General features: G+C 49.6%; 6 protein-coding genes and 1 non-coding gene across 7 annotated transcripts; 2 read left to right on the top strand and 5 right to left on the bottom strand.

The window, feature by feature from the left end:
• Positions 1–1,430: 1,430 nt before the first annotated feature.
• Positions 1,431–1,804, bottom strand: VTN00DRAFT_1062 (uncharacterized protein; the record flags this gene model as incomplete). Its single annotated transcript, XM_069427128.1, has 2 exons — positions 1,431–1,572; positions 1,650–1,804. The coding sequence occupies 2 exons, from the start codon at positions 1,802–1,804 to the stop codon at positions 1,431–1,433; spliced, it is 297 nt and encodes a 98-aa protein (XP_069291764.1).
• Positions 1,805–2,417: 613 nt separating this feature from the next.
• VTN00DRAFT_1063 (uncharacterized protein) lies at positions 2,418–4,577 on the top strand (the record flags this gene model as incomplete). The annotated part of the gene is made up of 10 exons (XM_069427129.1): positions 2,418–2,637; positions 2,702–2,793; positions 2,854–2,887; positions 2,947–3,075; positions 3,136–3,205; positions 3,278–3,640; positions 3,707–3,986; positions 4,083–4,211; positions 4,286–4,321; positions 4,416–4,577. 10 exons carry the CDS (start codon positions 2,418–2,420, stop codon positions 4,575–4,577), a joined length of 1,515 nt encoding a protein of 504 aa, XP_069291765.1.
• Positions 4,578–5,221: 644 nt separating this feature from the next.
• Positions 5,222–5,339, bottom strand: VTN00DRAFT_t33. The gene has a single exon. It is a non-coding gene; the product is annotated as a tRNA-Leu (tRNA).
• A 973-nt stretch (positions 5,340–6,312) lies between these two features.
• On the bottom strand, positions 6,313–8,169 carry VTN00DRAFT_1064 (uncharacterized protein; the record flags this gene model as incomplete). The annotated part of the gene is made up of 5 exons (XM_069427130.1): positions 6,313–6,863; positions 6,950–7,393; positions 7,455–7,523; positions 7,580–7,820; positions 7,888–8,169. The coding sequence occupies 5 exons, from the start codon at positions 8,167–8,169 to the stop codon at positions 6,313–6,315; spliced, it is 1,587 nt and encodes a 528-aa protein (XP_069291766.1).
• Positions 8,170–13,243: 5,074 nt separating this feature from the next.
• VTN00DRAFT_1065 (uncharacterized protein) lies at positions 13,244–14,606 on the bottom strand (the record flags this gene model as incomplete). The annotated part of the gene is made up of 7 exons (XM_069427131.1): positions 13,244–13,744; positions 13,817–13,899; positions 13,955–13,980; positions 14,039–14,101; positions 14,160–14,286; positions 14,349–14,377; positions 14,440–14,606. The coding sequence occupies 7 exons, from the start codon at positions 14,604–14,606 to the stop codon at positions 13,244–13,246; spliced, it is 996 nt and encodes a 331-aa protein (XP_069291767.1).
• Positions 14,607–15,003: 397 nt separating this feature from the next.
• On the top strand, positions 15,004–16,817 carry VTN00DRAFT_1066 (uncharacterized protein; the record flags this gene model as incomplete). The annotated part of the gene is made up of 2 exons (XM_069427132.1): positions 15,004–15,322; positions 15,394–16,817. 2 exons carry the CDS (start codon positions 15,004–15,006, stop codon positions 16,815–16,817), a joined length of 1,743 nt encoding a protein of 580 aa, XP_069291768.1.
• A 699-nt stretch (positions 16,818–17,516) lies between these two features.
• VTN00DRAFT_1067 (uncharacterized protein) lies at positions 17,517–18,074 on the bottom strand (the record flags this gene model as incomplete). The annotated part of the gene is made up of 4 exons (XM_069427133.1): positions 17,517–17,621; positions 17,702–17,794; positions 17,908–17,965; positions 18,037–18,074. The coding sequence occupies 4 exons, from the start codon at positions 18,072–18,074 to the stop codon at positions 17,517–17,519; spliced, it is 294 nt and encodes a 97-aa protein (XP_069291769.1).
• Positions 18,075–19,167: the final 1,093 nt, after the last annotated feature.

A 19,167-nucleotide genomic window follows, 5' to 3' on the forward strand; every position in this document is an offset into this window, starting at 1 on the left:
AAAGTATCTGCAGGGTAATCCTCGCAATTATTAACAGGGTTTCTCCTATTGATCGGCACTTCTTGCGACAAACACTTAGTGAAGGGAGTACAGTACCGTGTCGTATCTTTCGTTACCCTCTCCCCTGCAACCTACTGTCTTGGCGGCTTTATTTTATACTCATGTGGTTTTAAAGCTATTGGAGGGCACCCAGACACTATGATAAGTCATAGGCCCTAGGCAAAAGCCAGTCCAGATCGCAATATAGCAAAAGCGGCAAGGTAGGCAGCTTGGACAGGGGGGAGGGGGTGCCGAAAGATATGGCAACCTAGTGTAGAACGGGATCGGGTAAAAGTCAACGTCTTGATAACATCATAACATCAGATGGAGAAGATACAGATATGCTGCAATCAAGTGTTGCGTAGTCAAGAGCCAGCAGCACGATGCTGCTGTTCAATGCCAAGTTCAGCCTGCGAGCCAAGACTACTTGGTATAATACAAATCCAGCTCTTTTCTCTGTTTGTTGCTTTCCTGGAAAGAGATTTTGAAGACTCATCCAGCGGCAGAGACAGGTTGATGATGGTCTAGGTATCCAATACACAGTAACCTTGCCGTTGTCAAGTGCCGTCTGTCAACTCCGTACTCAAGCTTCTCAAGCTTCTGACGCGTTGCAGCGGCGCAGCTGCTATGGCGGTCTGCTCAGTAGGAACAATACACCATTTGGGGGCTGTTGAAGACCAGAGCAGACAATGAGGCGGAGGCTGCTCTAGTTTACTGCCGAGACACTACAGGAATGTCTCAGTAGTCAGTGAGTACGGTATCAGTAAGCTCTGGAGGTGCCATGTCGTCAAAAGTCTTTTTTTTGTCCCTATATATTGGATTAAATAGCAATTGCCCTGATACAAGGCCATGACTTGAGATATTTGGGTAGTAAGAACTGTCGACAATGCACTCCGTATGCACTGTGCAAGAATGTTGGTTTACTTCCGCCGAATGGAATCAGGAGAAGCGCTTAATCATGGTGGATTGAACATTGGTTAAGTGACTGTGTCTGAACTACGGACGTGTGTACGGTGCAGGCATTTCAAGACATCGGGAAATTTGGCCCGGAAACTTGAATTCTTCAATAGGCTCCAGACAGGGGTATAGCATCTAACGAATCATAAGCCCGAGAAGTGCACCCAGGTAACGGGAATATCCCGAGCAACTCCGCCCCAAATAATAGCGACGATTCCAGTGTCCATTACCTTGGAAATCTTGACGATCTATATGGGGAGGATAATGTGACGTATTGTTAGACTCGAGTACTTCGTTCGGCATATATGTGTTTCGCTAAACTTGACAGATAATATTGCAGAAAATGTGTGTCTGTGCTGGTAGATTGTTGAAAGCCATGATTCTCAATAGAGGCTTGCAGCGACTTCCTTACCACCAGCCGCGGTTCTGAGATTCTATCTCATCTCAAATGGATACTGCACGGGCAACCATGAGAACCTGGCTTTATCGCAGCGGGCCCAGATATCGTTGACAGGCGGCGCAAGGACGGCGTTTGCCTCCCTGTCAGTGTTCAGGATGGACCGGGCGACTCCGACTCTGTTCAACATGTTTAAGTCTGTTTAACGGTCGTTAGTCTAGCGCAAATCCCGGGATGATAGATATGGCTCCGCAACGGGAGTGCGGCAAGCGGGCCCGCCGGCGACGACGCGTTTGGCTCCATAGGCTGCCTGGACATAGCGGCCTGAACATCTGGAGCGACACCTCCACCCAGGGCCAGGATAGCGAAGCCCTTGTTGCATCCCAGCAGAGCACACCAGTTAGCTGTCATCCTCGAGGCTCAATGATAACATGTCAATCGAACTAGTTGCGTGTGCGGAAATCTGCCGCACCCGCCCATCTATGCTAGCTACAGGTAGTAGGTATCTCCTAGGACCGAGATAACCACCTGTACTAATTTGTATTGCACCTAGACATGCACTGGACGGTTCAAGATTGAGGTCCTCCATAAAAAACCTCAATGGTGTACGATACTACCCAGGGGGTACGGTAAGTGAACACCCTTTAGGCCTTACAGAAACGTAAACAAACCGAAGCCAGCATGCAACAAGAATAGCACTCTCTTCTCCAGTCATTGCCTCATTTATTGGCCTGCTGGGTACAGATATGGATATCCATTCCTTCGATTCCGTGATGGACGCAGTATACCTTGGCCCGATTCAACAGGGTCCCAGAGACAATCTTTACTCCGTAGAGTCCAGGGCTTCCTCGTACAACGCTCCTGCAGCTGCGGCAGGGGAGGGATTAGGAGACTAATGGCTCTCTCCTATTAAAACTACTCAAACCCGCGAGTGCTTCCACGTGTTGTTTGTTACCTAAACACTCTGTTCAGCTGTTTCAGTCCGGTCTCACCCCAGAAAGACTGCGCATGTTCAATCTCCAGGATGCTTTTTCTAGGTGAAGCGACTCTTGGATTCTGGCTGGCAACAACTCCTGTCGCCTTTTTATCCTTTTTATTAGGATGGGTTGTTTATCAGAGATTCCTCTCTCCCTATGCGGGCATCCCCGGCCCCTTCTGGGCTTCTATCTCCAGGTTCTGGTACCTTCAACGGATCAGGGCAGGTGATATGCACCGTGTAACGAAGGAACTTCACAGAATCCATGGTACGTGTGAGAAGCACTTGGGATATCCCGGGACACACGAATCGCTAATTGTCCATCTGGCCAGGTCCCATTGTCCGTATTGCTCCTAATGAAGTCTCGATCTCCGACCCTGCTGCAATGAAGGCGATATACAATGTTAAGGCTGGTTACACAAAGGTCAGATCCCTAGCTTTAGTCTTCTATATGGCATTTAGAGGCTAATTCATACACCTATAGACCGATTTCTATTCCACGCAGGCCCCAAACTTATGTACGTCCACATGTCATATAGAGCACTGAGTTTCGAACCTTACACAGGCTATAATCTAGCTCCACATGGCGATAGCTTTACACAGCTTGATGAGCAAAAGCATACATTCCGTCGCCGCATGATCAACAGCATATTCTCAATGTCCCAAGTTCGGGAGGCAGAGTGCTATATTGACAATGCAACGCAAAGTTGGTCACCCAGGTTACATTTGAGTACTTGCCATTTGAGTGTGCTAACCGCCTACGCAGTGTTCATGAAACGGATGGGTCAGTTCGCCGATAGTGGCGAAGTGTTTGATCTTAGTCCCTGGCTCCATATGTAAGTGGACCTTCCCTCCGACTTTTTTGATCTTCGTCAATGATGAAGAGATACGAACATGCTGCATCTTAGGTATACTTTCGATGTCATCGGGGAGCTCTTCTTCGGACGAATGTTCGGTTTCCTCAACGAGGGGAAAGACATCGGCGGTTACATGGGCGCCATAGATATCTTTCTACCACATGCTATCAAGATGGCAGTTATCCCGGCTTGGATGCGCCACTTTCAGGTTCTATTGGTCCCTTTCTCACGCAAGTTCCGCGACGCTCTCAAGTGCTTCAACGCACTAACAGCGGATTCTATAAGATACGTGGACGAGCGCGTAGAAAGCAAGGCCACGAGAACTGATATGCTGGAGAAGTTACTTAAAATTAGCAGGGAAAGGGCACCTGCCTTTGACATCACGGATGTCTATACCGAGTCTTACACTGCGATGTCTGTTCTGCCATTTTTATCGTGGTTAATTCTTTACTGAAGGAGCAATGCTGACTATCCTTATAGCTTTGCGGGAAGTGATACGACCGCTATTGCGATGCGCTGCGCCATCTACTATCTTTGCAAGAATCCCCGGGCCTATCGAAAGGTGCAAGCTGAGATCGACCAGTTCCACCGCGAGGGAAAGCTTAGTCCGATGGTCACCTACGAAGAAGCAAATGCTATGCCGTATGTTATCGCAACAATAAAGGATGCTATGAGAATCTTCCCCTCCATCGCACTTACATTTCCACGGCATGTTCCTGAAGGTGGAAGGGAGATCTGCGGCCGCTACTTTCCAGCTGGTGTAAGTATAACTTCTGTTAACGATTGTCTTCCTCGCTACGTTTCCTTCTCGGGAATGGATGTCAAAAGAATGTGACTGATCAAAACCATACCCCAGTGCCGTGTCGGTGTAAACCCCTTTGTGCTCCACTTTGACAAAACGGTTTTCGGAGAAGATGCAGAAGTGTTCAACCCAGATCGCTGGTTCCGCCCGGAAGCCAAAGAAATGAATTCGTTCATGTTCCAGGTAGGGACATGCAAAAAAAGCCCCTGTCAATTTAGTGGAAGTATCGTCAGCTAACAACCTATTTCTTTGTATAGTTCGGGCACGGTTCTAGAGAATGTATTGGCAAGAATGTAAGTTTTCACCACACCTCTACCCTTCAAACCCCTGGATATGCAGCGGGACTGGATATAAGGATAGGTCTAACAGCTACGTCAAAAACCACAGATCGCCATTATGGAACAGTACAAGTTCCTCCCTCAGTTCCTGCGCGCATTCCATGTAGAACTTGCCAATCCGGACAAAAAATGGGAGGAGGACAACAAATGGTTTGTCAAGCAAACGGGTATCGACGTCAGGCTGCGCCGACGGGAAGTACTCGCGAACTAGCTTCATTCAAGAGTGAAATCTATTGGGCCTTCATTCGAAGAATACTGGGGTTTACAGTGGCAAAGCGCGTGGAATCGCCGTGTCTTCTTGAGAAAATATCTGTGGGAGGTCAACCCCACAATAGGACGCAAGCTCTCGTCGTCATCTCAGGTTTATTTTCTACCTGTTCCTGTTCTCTATTTTGACTAGTGTTTCTACTTGTCTATTCTGCTTGGCCGTCATGGCTTTTTCCTTTGTCATTGCCCGTGAGTATCATATCTAGTTCCCGTACACCCGTCTAGATTAATCCATTCTCTCTCATCGAATCATCACTGCATTTAGTAGCACATGTCATAGTAATGACTTGCTTTCAATGTCAATCAAGGAAGAGAAATGTAGAAGAAATTTAAATTCAATACCCCTCACCTCACTTGACAACCTGCATGGACTTTTCCTATGTTGATTCATGATCCTAACTACGCCATACCGGAAGTTTTAAGGTACAGTACGAAGAATAAAAATACCTCCGACGAATAAAAAAAGCTTATCTCGCAGCGTTCTGAACATACAGACCCTACAGAACCAGTCTGTTTACGCGCCACTCAAAGGGAAAAAAGATTACCATCAAAAAAAGATAAAGTCGTCACCATCAAAAAAAGGAGTCATGACAAGAGTGGGATTCGAACCCACGCCCCCTTACGAAGATCAGGAAACTTGCTAACCGCAAGTATTAAGGTTTGGATACCTTAACCTGACGCCTTGGACCAACTCGGCCATCTTGCCTTACTCCGTAACTAACAATTTTCCTATTTTTTAAAGACGAAGATAGCAGGATGTTGGGGCGGGGCGTAAGGGGGCAGGGTGGTAAGGAGCTCAATGGTCGTTACGCGCGAGGAGAATGAGATTTTTCTACCTGAAAAGAAAAGAAAATATTTTTTTTTGAAAATTTTCATACTTGTGGATTATTTCTATGCCCGTTGCCTTGAAAGACTTATCTGGGTCGCTGGAGGTTGTCATCTACCGTGTACACTGTACGGTCACTGCAAGTCTGGTCACCAAGCGTATTCAACAGAGTATGCCATTTCTATTCACAAGGTCAAACTCCGAACGATAGAAAGACAACCAAACTTTTTATGGTGCATTATTCTAAACTCCAAGATCTCCCGGGTTTTCAATGGTGATTCCAATGCAAAGGGTGGTAGTGTATGGGGAAGATCGATGCTGCAATGATCACATGACTCGTATATATATCATCAAAGCATCGCACAACAATGTCATAAACAGAACATGCATCTAGGGGACTCCTGAAAATCGTCATGCAGAAAGAATTATCAAAATGCAGAACCGAGTTGAGAATGAAAAAAAAAAGGTTCGCACCCTCAACGCCATACAAAGGGGGCCACGAAAATATGCTTTTGGCGGGCAGGGATTCTCAATTCGGGATCTTTCGTGAGCAGCTTCATAAGATGTTAAGAGGTATCAGATATTCATCTCATCGCTGCACCTGACTGCTGTGAGGACTGAAGCTGGACTCTGCGGCTAACAGCCAGATAGCTTAGCCAACTAAACCATCCCCGGGTTCGGATCACGCGCCGGCGGGATGGTTTCTCCCGTTCACTCACAGGTCCAAGGACGTTGAGCTGAAATGTCCAGAAAGGTCACTGTGATAATGAACCCTCACTTTTCTCTTCCCCCAAAGATTTTTTTTCGAGTTCCCTTTTGAAGGGCTAGTTTTCCCCTGTGTCTTCCCGTATGTTCAGCCGTTGAGCTTCTTCATTTTCTCTGCCCTCTGCAAACGCCAACCGACACCCCACTTCAGCTCAATTAGCAGCAGCGGGCTGAGAACTGCAGTGATACCAGCCAGCATGAGGAACGTCCATTCCGCCGTCAATGCATCGATAATGGGCTGCACGACTGCGACTCCAGCTGCACCCACTAAACATCTCATCAGATTGTTCACCGCTGTCGCGCTCGCGCTTGCACCGGGATAGAGATCGATAACTAGTGCGCTGTTGATACTGAACACCGATGTTGCGGTGAACGCGGTCATGAATTGCAGGATGATAGGAACGGCCATGTGAGTTCGGAGAGAGAATCCGTAGGCCGCAGTGCTGGCCACGTTCAACGCAATGATCCACCAGGTGTTGCGCATCCGTGCATATTCGATCGGGAAGTCAGGGTGCGACTTGGAGTTGATGCGCTGCGAGGTGGGATAGCCGTGCTGGACAGAGTACTCCTTTTCGGTTTTTCGATGGTTGAAGTCCATGAGACGACCGGTCAGGAATGAGCCTGCCATGCAACCGGTGCCTATGTATGACCAGCAGGGTTAGATGAAACTGCCTTGCGGTTTCTGCTGTGCACGAACCCCCCCCCCCCCCAAAAAAAAAACATACCGTTGGACAGGAAAGTCAGGCCGACTTCCAAATCATTCATACCATAAGTTTCCTGGAAAAGAGCAGTCGTACTAGAAGTTACCATGCTCCACACTGTATATACGATGCTGCCGAAAAACAGGGTGATGAAGACGTCCTTCTCTGTTAGAAAGCGCAGGGGAGAGAAGATAATGGACAGGGATACACTCCGTTTCCGCACTTCGGGATGCGAATCCTTAGCCCCAGGCTGCCCGTTGATCATATAGATCACAGGTTCGTGAATGCCGGTAAGTCGGACAGTGCCATCGCCAGCAATGGTCCGCAGTGTCTCAGGCAAGAAGAAAATAATGGTCATCAATGACATGCCTCCGACGATTGTCAAGCCCCAGAAAATCGAACGGTAGCCAAGGTACTGCGTTAAAATGCCACCGAAGACTGGGCCAAGTGCCTGTCCAAGTTGTCTCACTGGATCCAGTAAGTTAGATATCTGCAGTTATATACTAAGTGTCATTAGGTTCTTTCTTACCTCCACCAAAAGCACCGACCAGGCCTCCTCTCTCGGCGGACGTGGTGATATCTCCAATCACACCCGCGCCTTGATTGCATTTCAGTAAGTTTGCGCTTAATTGAAGAGGTAGTCAGCTGACTTACCAATTGAGATCGTTGCAGAGCTGCCCGCGGCCTGGAGTGCTCGAAAGACCATAAGCATGGGATAATTGTTCGACACTCCGAGACAGATATTGGCGATTAGATATACAATAAATGTGCCGATGAAAACCGGGCGTCTGCCAATTGCATCGGAGAATGAACCCCAGAATGATGGCGCAATGCCCTGCACGATCATATATACAGTAATTGTAAGGGTAGCCAGGGACATGGAGACATCTAGATCCTGCAACCGTTGTTACTCAAAAGTTTTCTTACATATTCAAACTTTGATAGGAATAAGCATTTCTTACCCTCGAAATCCTTCCAAGAGCGGGGAAGTATATGTTGGAGGAGAGTGGCGAGAAAAGAGCAGCCACAGACACGATATAGACCATCTGCCTTTTGCGAGCGTGATTGAATACATGATAAGGAGGTGGAGGGGGGGCTTGAGACTCGACATCCTTTGATTCGTCGGCCTTCTCTGTGATGGTTTGCGAAGTGGCCGGTTGGTCTGGTGATGATGGGGTCTGGGGTTCACTCTTGATGCCCTCCATGGGAGTGGCCTGGATGCTAGGCGTCTTTTCAGAGCTCATGGTCGGTTGTCTCCAGACTCCTGTCAAATGTGCATGGTTCAAGGAAGCCAAGATTATGTTGCATGACGGGGCTTGGCTTCTTTTTGTATACGATTATGTTACAGGCCTGTGCTCGAACAGTTCCGCTTGACAGTGGTATGGAACCCGAGAGAGGGCCATTTCATTTTCCATGGGTATGCTGACCGAGCAGAAACGGGACGGGCTCAGAGGATCGTCTCCACAGTAGATTTTCCGCGTGAAACTACCTCGACGTACGAGATGACCTTCCTGGACGGGAAAAGACTGGTAGTTCTGCATGATATATGATTGTTCGGCCGCCTCCAAAAATACATTCCTCTCCGACCCTGTCTTATATCGCTTGACGACAGCCGTCATGGAGCTGGAACTGGACGACTCTGTTTCAAGAACACTGTCGTAAGTACGTATCGATTTCCAATGAACACCCAGGTACCAGGAGGATGGATGATGGTTGACGAAACGTCTGTCATAGAAGGTTACACCCAAGGCCAAGCTTATCTGAAGCTTTTGTCTGTGGCGCGGAAGGATCCAACCGGTGGGGCGAAAAGGACGGGATTCGGGCCATCATTGGGTTAGCCGTTTGGGTGATCTGCGGAAGGCAATCTCGACCTCATAAGATCTCATGATCGCGGTTCTTCCATGACTTCAGGATGGACATTTTTCTCGAACGATCGAGCGGGAAAGGGGGAGTGGGAGGATCTTCGATGTGTGATAGGACAGACAATGCAGAGTGCATTGACTTTCACAGACCAGAACTCAGGACGGTCCCGCTCCGAATGGAAACGCATCACCCAGACACGTGCCACCTCAGATTGGTCTCATCAGTCCTCAAGCTTTGATCTGCGTTGCCAAGAATCTGCCAGTGCTTCCGGCCCGGACCATATTTAGCACCTCCCACCCTTGGAGCGTCGGAGGTGTAAACCTGTGACCGTGTCTGCCGATGATCTGATTTGCGCGGAAGTGGCTGTCCAAGCTGTGAACGCCGGCTGTTCTAGCATCACAATAACAAAGGATTACGCTGTGGCTGGGTCGGTTTCAACTGTCAACTGATATAGTGCAGGTTAGAGCAAAGGGGGGTAGGTTGCCCCTGACTCCGTTCGCCCGGCCTTGAGCGCTACGAAGGTACACTGTGGAGGAGACAGAGAGAGCTCCCTCAGTGTGGCCGTCGTGGGACTTGAATTATCTTTGGCCCAGGTGCACTTGTGCAGAAACTGAGACAACCGGGGCCTTCTTGGAAGTTTACAAGCATATCTGAGTCGTGCTACTTTTGCCTTTCCGAACTCCTAAAACTTCCGGTTTGCCAGTCGATAAGCTTTCACCTGTCATCCAAGCCATATGAGTTCGGAGAGTTTCGCGCAAATGATTCGGCAGGAGAGTCGCTGGGGCATCTCGAAGGGGTGGAGACACTGTTGCTTTTGAAATCTTCAGCAGCCTATGCTCCCCATTGTCGGCCAGATCGTTCCCCAGTGGGACCTGTTGGTCCCTGGTTGGGCCTGGGAGACCGAGTCTTCTTGGTGTTGATCAATGCGTGGTATTGTTGTACTAAGTGATTGGTCCACCCGGTGATAAATCTCATGAGACAAGCTCAAAAAATTCTTCGACTTCGGCCTCTCCATTGTCTATCACAATGGAAGAAGCAAGGGAAACCATACGATTGTCAATCTGTCAAGGCGTTTGGGGCGCTAAAGTGGGCGGGTTCGATTTGAACGACGGGTAGGGCGGCATCAGAAGAATAATGCCGTCTATCGTCTATAACCCTTTTTGGAAACCTCTCCGTGATATACTAGCTTTTATGCTCTCGAGCCTCTCCCATCACTCACCATCGATCAGGAATTTTCTTTTAAAAAAATTAACCGGAAGTCTGTATTAACGGAAGAAAGAATGTCTTCTCTGGAAAGTATGGTGATAGTTCTTGAAAGGAGTTCTTGGTCTCCATATCACATAGCACGTGGCAGGTATGCCTCATTTACTTCCCGATGAAAAAAAAGAATGTGGGAGAAACGAAGCTTGACGACCACATGGTCGAATTAGAAGCGTCTCTTGGCACCAGTATGCCATGTGCTACACCTGATCGGCGTTTTTTTGATTCAAATTACGTTTAGGTCCACATAGCAGATCTATCTTCTTTCCGCAAATTCCGCAGGACCAACTGTTTCAAGGAGATTGTATCACGATGTCCATGGGTTACGGATCAAAGCACGTATGGGCGCAATGCTGGATTGTCAAAAATTCTTCAGTTAATTTCACGCGCGGGAGTAGCCTTCCTTTACTAACACATGGATCTAAAGAGAAACCACAGTACTTGCGCTCAGGCGCATATCACGCCATATACTAGTGACCATGCAACCGCCTGCATCAACGGAATATAGTGATACGGATTACATATTATGATTATGTTGCGATTCAAATACATTACATCTACAACCAAGGCATATAGTTTCGCACAGATCCGATATGTATCGATGAGGAAATGTACATTCCAGGTCGAACGTGGTGTGAACATTGTTGATAACACAAAGTTGTCCACCGGTGAAGACCTGAGCGTAACATCTATATGGAGATTGGACCCACTGATCATTTTCAAATTTGCCACAGCCAATTGTTATACATTCACGATCAACAGACGCTCATTTTACTTGGAAAGAGACCCGGCTACTTCGGTCTGATACAGAATCTGCACACAAGCATCCCCTGCAGGTTGCTTTTTTTCCCATGCGTCTTTCGAGAACAAACGAAGAGAAATTCATTAATTCTTGGTGCATTCTCGAAGATTTCTGGAAGCCAAGACCAGCAATCAGTGATCATCCATGTCATCCACCTGTACAGCCACAATGGAGGGAGGTAAAGTTGGCCTGACAGATTCATCATGGATCTCTATTACGTGTTCCAAGCACAGCATCAGATGACTTTATATTTCATGTTTAACTTCCAGTTCCCACCATTCTGTAGTGGAAAGATGAAGAAGAACTCCTCTAAATTAATAATTGAACATGTCCCACTTCCGCTGTTACCCCCAAGATCCCACGCATTAATCGGTAACCTTGACATGCAGGTCTCTGGGAAAGTACTGTTCTGATGTACATTTGAAACATCGAACAAGATGTACAACTCAGCCTTTCAAATAAGGTTCCGTCCACGGATCAGAGCTGTTCCGCTCCAGGGCTCCAGCTTAGGACTGATTTCCCGTTTCGTGGGCATACAACTGGCTTCCAGCCACTCACCGGCCGTGGATTACACACCTCCGGCACACTTCTCTTTCACTGGTCCCATAGATCCCGCCAACAGCTGCTCCACGCTGATCCCCGTTCCCTAGTCTCCGTGCCTTGTATAATAGTGGTCTTTTGTCGAAGAAACCCCCCTTCAGCATAGCTGGAATCCAGTAACTTATCCTAGCCTCAATATATAGGGATTGTCCCTTCTTGAAGACATAGGTTTAAAGAAAGACTGCGGACCTTGCAGCCAGACCTAGATTCCTTATCTGCCCCGCCCGTTCTGGACGATAAGCTGGCTGAATCATACATTTCCAGGGCAGACGGACTGGCTTTATTCTCTCGTACGGGAGTTATCCTTGATGTTCTAGACACGGGCACCTTGGCGGCCTGGCTGTGGGCGACAGCGGCCGGCAATGGCGTTCCATCAATTATCTCATTTTCGGACAAGGAGAGTTTAACAGCCAAAAAAAAAGTCCCGAAAACCCGGCTACTGCCTATTGATCTGACTTTCCCGTGGTATCGTGTACGCCACTTCTAAACTCTACTTCCCGCGGATTTACGACAGGCGGTGATCTTCCGCCGGGGCTATTATTTATCCATTCGAGCTGAAGATTGACGCGTTCACAACTCACCAACATGATCATTACTCACAGATACAAGGTTTATGGAACAGACCCATCTCAACGTCTAGGAGAACTAAACGCGTCCATCACGTCGGGGGGAAAAAAATCCTGAATATACTGATTCCATCGATCGCGAGGCAGATTGGGAGTCCCGAAACGATGGAACCTCCGAGCCGAATCACCATGTGGTGTGCGTGCAGCGGCAGCGGGCACAAGGGATCCTGAATCTTTCCACCTGCTTGAATAAGTAAGGTCTGGAATATACCTAGTTTTAATCGGTTTATTTATCCCTGTTTCCTGTTTATTGATCTTAGTTGGACTAAATTATTAATGATTAACAAAGAACATCTAACATCAAAAGGTTTACAAACAAATCTGGCATTTGTGCACAATGCGCAAAACTGATGTTGACTACGCCCTACCGGCCGCACAAAGTTTGCCTATCGGGCCACATGGCTTTGGTCTGGAGTTTTCAATGATGTTGCAAATTCGCAGATAAAACGGCTGAAGAATAGCCTGATTGAGGCATTATAAATAGTGTATGTACGTCCTGTGGTATATAACCCGGAAGGATTCCCTGGTGCGCTCTCCACTGACAGGGATCCCTAGTGGCCCTGGCAGTTCCGATGCTGCTTTTGCATTTCGCTGCCAGTGTTCTTAGAAGCCTAATCAGTCAGCTATATTAATGACCTTAGAGATTGGGGCGGGGAGTAAAGGATGGCCAGGAGCAATTGTCAAAGGCAGCATCAAAAACACAAACACCAGTATTGACCAGCATCCACCCGTGGAATCCTTCCGGGTTGTATCGCGGTATGTGAGCAGCTACTTCTGCGAACAGGCATATGTAGATTCCTCTCCAAGCAAGTCTCGTCCTGACAAGTATTAATTACACTGTGAGAGCTCTTGTCCGCCCGGGTACTGGTGAAAGTGGAATTGCAAAGAGTTGATTGGAACAATTTTCTTTTTTTCTTCGCCATGAAAGTAACAAGTACAAGAACGAATTATTTCCCGCAGATCTCTATTTGATAAAGGAACGAAATGAATGAGGCGGTACACCGGAAACCGTCACAACTGATCCGCCCTGACTATGGGGTATATCCCAACCCCTAATCCTTCCTATACCCCTTCACCGACAAGATGCAGGTATCTGACATGGTCACAAGGAAAAATTAAGTTGGACATAAGGAAATTAATTACCCGGGACGGGAAAATGGAAGCCTCTTAGACGAGATCCTTCTTCACGAATTCCGCGAGCAAGGTCTTGCCCAGCGAAGCTGGGCTTCTCTCAACGACAACACCAGCATCCTCGAGAGCGGAGATCTTGGAATCGGCGCCTCCCTTACCACCGCTGACGATGGCACCAGCGTGACCCATCCGGCGTCCTGGGGGAGCGCTGATTCCGGCGATAAAGCCAACAGTAGGCTTCTGCTTGTGGTTGTTGCTCTTCAGGAACTCGGCCGCATCCTCCTCTGCACTACCACCGATCTCACCGATCATGATGATACCTTCGGTCTCGTCATCTTCGAGGAAGATGCGCAGGCAGTCGATGAAGTTCGTGCCAGAGAAAGGATCGCCGCCGATTCCGACGACGAGGGACTGGCCGAGCCCGGCCTGAGTAGTCTGGTTCACGGCCTCGTAGGTAAGGGTTCCAGAGCGAGAGACGATGCCAACGCGACCGCGCTTGTGGATAAATCCAGGCATGATGCCAATTTTGCATTGGCCCTAAGAACGACAGAATTAGGGTTGTCCAGCTGCAAGTGGGGGCGTTGGAGAGATGTAAAGTGGAGGACCCACAGGAGCGATGATTCCGGGGCAGTTTGGCCCAACCAAACGAGTCTTGTTCTGAGTCTTCAGGATGTCGGTGATGCGGACCATGTCTGATATTCCTGTGAGCCTTTATCTAACCGTATCTGGCACGAAGAAATGCCATACCATGTTGCGGAATGCCTTCCGTGATACTATATGGTGGCAAGTCAGTTACTATATATGGGCACGTGAGTAAACAAGGGAACAGACCAGACGACGAGGGGAATCTCGGCTTCGATCGCTTCTTCGATACCCTTAGCGGCCAGCGGTGGGCTGATGGATTGTTAGCCCTCTGACGGTCATGCCCACAAGATGCGCTGCGAATCCTTACGGAACGAAGATGGCCGAAGCTGTAGCTCCGGTATGCTTGACAGCATCGCTGACAGTAGCGAAGACGGGCTTGCCCAGATGCGTCTCCCCAGCTTTCTTGGGGTTGGTGCCGCCTACGACGTTTGTTCCTGAGGGTCTGTGAGCGCCTGTCTTGATGCGCGGCACGGTTCAACCGATGGTGGAGTCATACCATAAGCAATTGCTTGCTCAGCGTGGAACCTGCGAACGCGACCAGTGTCAACAAACGAGGTCGCTTGATCCCAAGGCGATCGACTACGTACGTTCCCTGCTTTCCAGTGAAACCCTGGAAGATGACCTTGGTGTCGCTGTTTATGCGAAGGTTCTTGATGGTCTCCGCATAAGCTGAGGTGGCCTGGGCATAACCCCGTCGCTGCACCGCGGCGACGTTGTGGAGTGCGGAGAAGGCGCTGCGGCGGAAGGCCTGCATGACTGACTGAAAAAGAAAAAGGTGTGAATAAGAGAAAAATTACGAGGACCTAAGAGCAGAGATGAGAGAAGAAAGGGAAAAAAGACGAGACGCAGGGGAGGCCGCAGGGTTGGGCTAAAAGGCCTGGCACCTGAGCCTGGGGATTCACCGATGCGCCCAAGGGGACAAAGCTTAAGCGGTTCCGACATGTTCGCGTATGAGCCGGCAACAGCCTCGGCCTCTCCGTCTTCTTTTTTCCTCGATACGATCACCGACCGACCACTTTGCCACGGACCGTTGCCGCCCCCGATATATACGGTCGCTCTTATCTTTTTCCTTTCTCCACTTCATCTACCACCGTCTTGTTCGCTCTTTTGCGCGCCCCGCGATCACGCGCGGTCAACACACACATTTCAAGATGGCGACCGAGACGATGACTGTGCCGCCACCAGCGCGCACCAAAAGCCCCAGGCCGCAGAAGAAGAATACAAAGCTCCCTCCCGAGAATGAGCGCTACATGAGAGCGTGCTCCGACATCGCGAACGCGCTCATCCAGGAGTATGAGTCGCAGAAGGACCCCACGAAGCCCAAGAAAGATATCAACCTGAACAAACTGCGGGGTCAGGTGGCCCGGAAGCACTGTCTGAGCGTGCAACCGCCGCTAACCGCCATTATCGCGGCGGTCCCGGAGCATTACAAGAAATACATCCTGCCAAAGCTCGTCGCGAAGCCGATCAGTATGTGCTTTTCCCTCCCCTGTTATGTCTTTTTGTTATATATGGACTGCATGCTGACTTGCCACTTTTAGGAACCTCGTCTGGTATCGCGGTGGTGGCTGTCATGTGCAAACCCCACCGTTGCCCCCATATTGCCTATACCGGAAACATCTGCGTCTACTGCCCTGGTGGCCCTGATTCCGACTTCGAATACTCTACGCAGTCATACACGGGATATGAGCCGACGTCGATGCGCGCGATTCGCGCCCGCTATGACCCCTTCGAACAGGCTCGAGGACGGGTGGACCAGATCAAGGCTCTGGGCCACAGCGTCGACAAGGTGGAATACATCATCATGGGTGGAACCTTTATGTCGCTTCCAGAGGACTACAGGGAGTGGTTCATATCGCAGCTGCACAATGCGCTGAGCGGGTATCAGACCGATAACGTCGACGAGGCCGTCCAGGCAGGTGAGATGAGCAACATTAAGTGCGTCGGTATCACGATCGAAACTCGTCCGGACTACTGCTTGGATACCCATCTGAGTGCTATGCTCCGCTACGGATGCACGAGACTGGAGATTGGTGTGCAGAGTCTGTACGAGGACGTGGCGCGGGACACGAACAGAGGCCACACGGTTGCCGCCGTCGCGGAGACGTTCAAGCTGGCCAAAGATGCTGGTTTCAAGGTCGTCAGCCACATGATGCCTGACCTCCCCAACGTCGGGATGGAACGCGATCTGGACCAGTTCCGCGAGTACTTCGAGAACCCTGCCTTCCGCACCGATGGTCTGAAGATCTACCCGACGCTCGTCATCCGCGGCACGGGTCTCTACGAACTCTGGAGAACCGGCCGCTACAAGAACTACACGCCCAACGCCCTCATCGACATTGTCGCCCGGATCCTCGCTCTCGTGCCACCATGGACCCGTATCTACCGTGTCCAGCGAGACATCCCCATGCCCCTCGTCACCTCGGGCGTCGAGAACGGCAACCTCCGCGAACTCGCCCTTAGCCGGATGAAAGACTTCGGCACCACCTGCCGCGACGTTCGCACCCGCGAGGTCGGCATCAACGAGGTCAAGAACAAGATCCGCCCCTCCCAGGTCGAGCTCGTCCGGCGCGACTACACCGCCAACGGCGGCTGGGAGACCTTCCTCGCCTACGAGGACCCCAAGCAGGACATCCTGATCGGCCTCCTCCGCCTCCGCAAGTGCAGCGCCACGCACACCTTCCGCCCCGAGCTCACGGGCCAGCAGACCAGTCTGGTCCGCGAGCTGCACGTGTACGGCTCCGCCGTGCCCGTGCACGGTCGGGACCCGCGCAAGTTCCAGCACCGCGGCTTCGGCACGCTGTTGATGGAGGAGGCGGAGCGGATCGCGAGGGAGGAGCATGGAAGTCGCAAGATCAGCGTCATTTCGGGTGTCGGAGTGCGCAGTTACTACGCCCGTCTTGGGTACCATCTCGATGGACCTTACATGTCGAAGATGCTGGATCCGATTGAGGATGAGGAGTGATTTCTTGACTTTGGGTGGCTTTTCTTTGTGTATACACACTATGGCGCTGTTTTTACGTTTAATGGTGGCACGAAAAAAGGATAGATTTTTCTTTTTTGGGCTTGAGGGCCACGGTGAAACGGCCTAGGTGTCGTGATATTCGATTGAGGTCACATTTGCATGGTTAGGCGTTCAGGGTCGTTGTTCTGTTCTGTACATATGTATTTGTGGTTGATGTTGGATATAGATAAAGGGTCGAATGTATATAGAGTATCGATGATTTACGAAGATATCATATATGCAATGATAAATCCAAATCCACTTGAAAATGCAACCCTATGTACTATTCCCATCAATCAGGTAGCCTAACTGTAATGTATAAGATCTTCTAGCGGAGCGAATCGCGAATAAAGAAAACAAGGCAAAATCAAAACGAGATCAAGACGCCAGTATATCATAACCTCCCAGATTGTGACACGTTCAGTCAAGGAACGCACGCAAGGAAAGTGAGGTCCAGTTCACCCAGCACAAGCTGCCCTCTTGCGGTATGCGCACAGCTGGGATTGGCCAGGTCGTGGGGAGAACTCGTTCGATTCTCACATCCAGTTCAACCTGCAGATAAACAGGATACAACTTTCCTCACATACGGTCGGTGTGGACTATCCCCCAATCAGCATCGGCAACCCGTCCCATCTCATCTCAGTCGGGTCGATTTCAGCTTCATTGGAGCGATATAGCCCCTCTCCTGCTGGCGCGCATGTGGAGATATACTTGGAAGAGGCAGAAGACGAAGAAGGCCTGCAATCGAGGGCCGTCCGTCAGCAACTGAAGTCCCGGATCGAGATTGCATATGTATAACATCGCTCGACCGATCGGGAGAGAGGAAAAGAGAAGCATATACGTACAGCATATACAAACACAGCAGTAAATATCGATGCAGCTACCGCGGGGCCGTTCTCCGGGTCCCCTTCAGCGCCGGTGAAGGAGTGGTGGTTGGACTGTTTATTGTTGACTCGTTAGTTTATCCCACGTGTCTCGATTCCAATTCCAGGCGTGGAAGTTTGCTCCTCCAGCAACGACGTCGCTATAGAAAGGAGGCAACGGGACAAACCTTGAACAACGACCCGATGACGGAGAGGATGATGATCGCGAAGAAGGATATCAGAACGCTGCAGTCAGGGAAGGCATGTTCGTCAGTAAGGTCAATCGTACGCAATAGGTGTCTTGTCTAGGCGCTTACCAGCTCCAGGCGTTCAACGCAGAGACGACTGGCTTCATGGTGACGGTGGAGCCGAATGAGTAAGGCTGATGGATAAAACGATGTCGATTGATAGGTAGGAACCTAGGTTAGGTTGAAAGCTCGGGACGCCGAGGGACCGGTAGAATGTAGCGACTTCGCACGTAGAATGACCTCGGATCTCGGGGAGGTAAGTAGACAAAGGGCAATAATATGACCCAGGAGAAGAGAGAGGACTTTGGGGTATTAAAATCGGCGGGGTTTGGAGACGACGGGGACGTCAGGTCCAGGTCCTCAGGGAGAAGTCCGAAGTCGAGTCGAGACTATCTATGGGCGGACAGCCCGACCGCAGGTCCGCGCTCGAGCGGTAGCCGTTGCGCGGGCGGCGTCATGCAGTCGCGGCTGCTGATGTAATCCACTCCACAGCATCTGCTTGTCCTCACTGAACAGAACAAGACTCCGGAGTTCAGAACAATCAACAGCAAGGATAAAAAAATAAATAGATTGCTCATGAAACGTTAAAAAGAATAATATAATAGCCTGTCAAAAAAAGGTCAAATTGAAAAAAAAGGAGAGAAAACCCCACAAGAAGAATAAGCGATGGCAGAAGCTGGTAAATGTCATCGCTGGCTGTATATCAATTATACAAACAAACAGCTGGATCCTTTTGCCGGTCATGGAGATGCAAATAGGCAGAGACTGTGGGATATTTAGAAGGCCGTTGGTCCAAGAAGCGTCTTTACATCTCGGGCATTATGCAGTGGATACTTTAAACCAAAATAATGTAGTCTCCACTAATATATATATATTGGCAGCCTCTATTATCTCCATGTTGTGATCAAAGACCTAAGGTAGAATCTATGTCACAGATCAGAGAGCCTAGCACTGGAGAACAGTTTCTACCGGGTACAACGCTTGTTATCATGACACATTGATATTTCCAAAGCTCTTTTATTCCCATACAAGACATCACCAACACCCTGGCGTGCTCTCTGGCACCCCTCTGGATCACGAGGCATATCGGCGCAACGCCCGTTGCCCACTCCCTTGCCAGAGACATACACGCAGTTTCCTCGGATTCCAGTCTGCACAGCATACATTGCCATTCCCTATGGCCGCAGACTCAGAAAACAC

This window comes from Thermoascus crustaceus (assembly GCF_041956765.1).
Source record: "Thermoascus crustaceus strain CBS 181.67 unplaced genomic scaffold VTN00scaffold_1, whole genome shotgun sequence".
Lineage (NCBI taxonomy): Eukaryota > Fungi > Ascomycota > Eurotiomycetes > Eurotiales > Thermoascaceae > Thermoascus > Thermoascus crustaceus.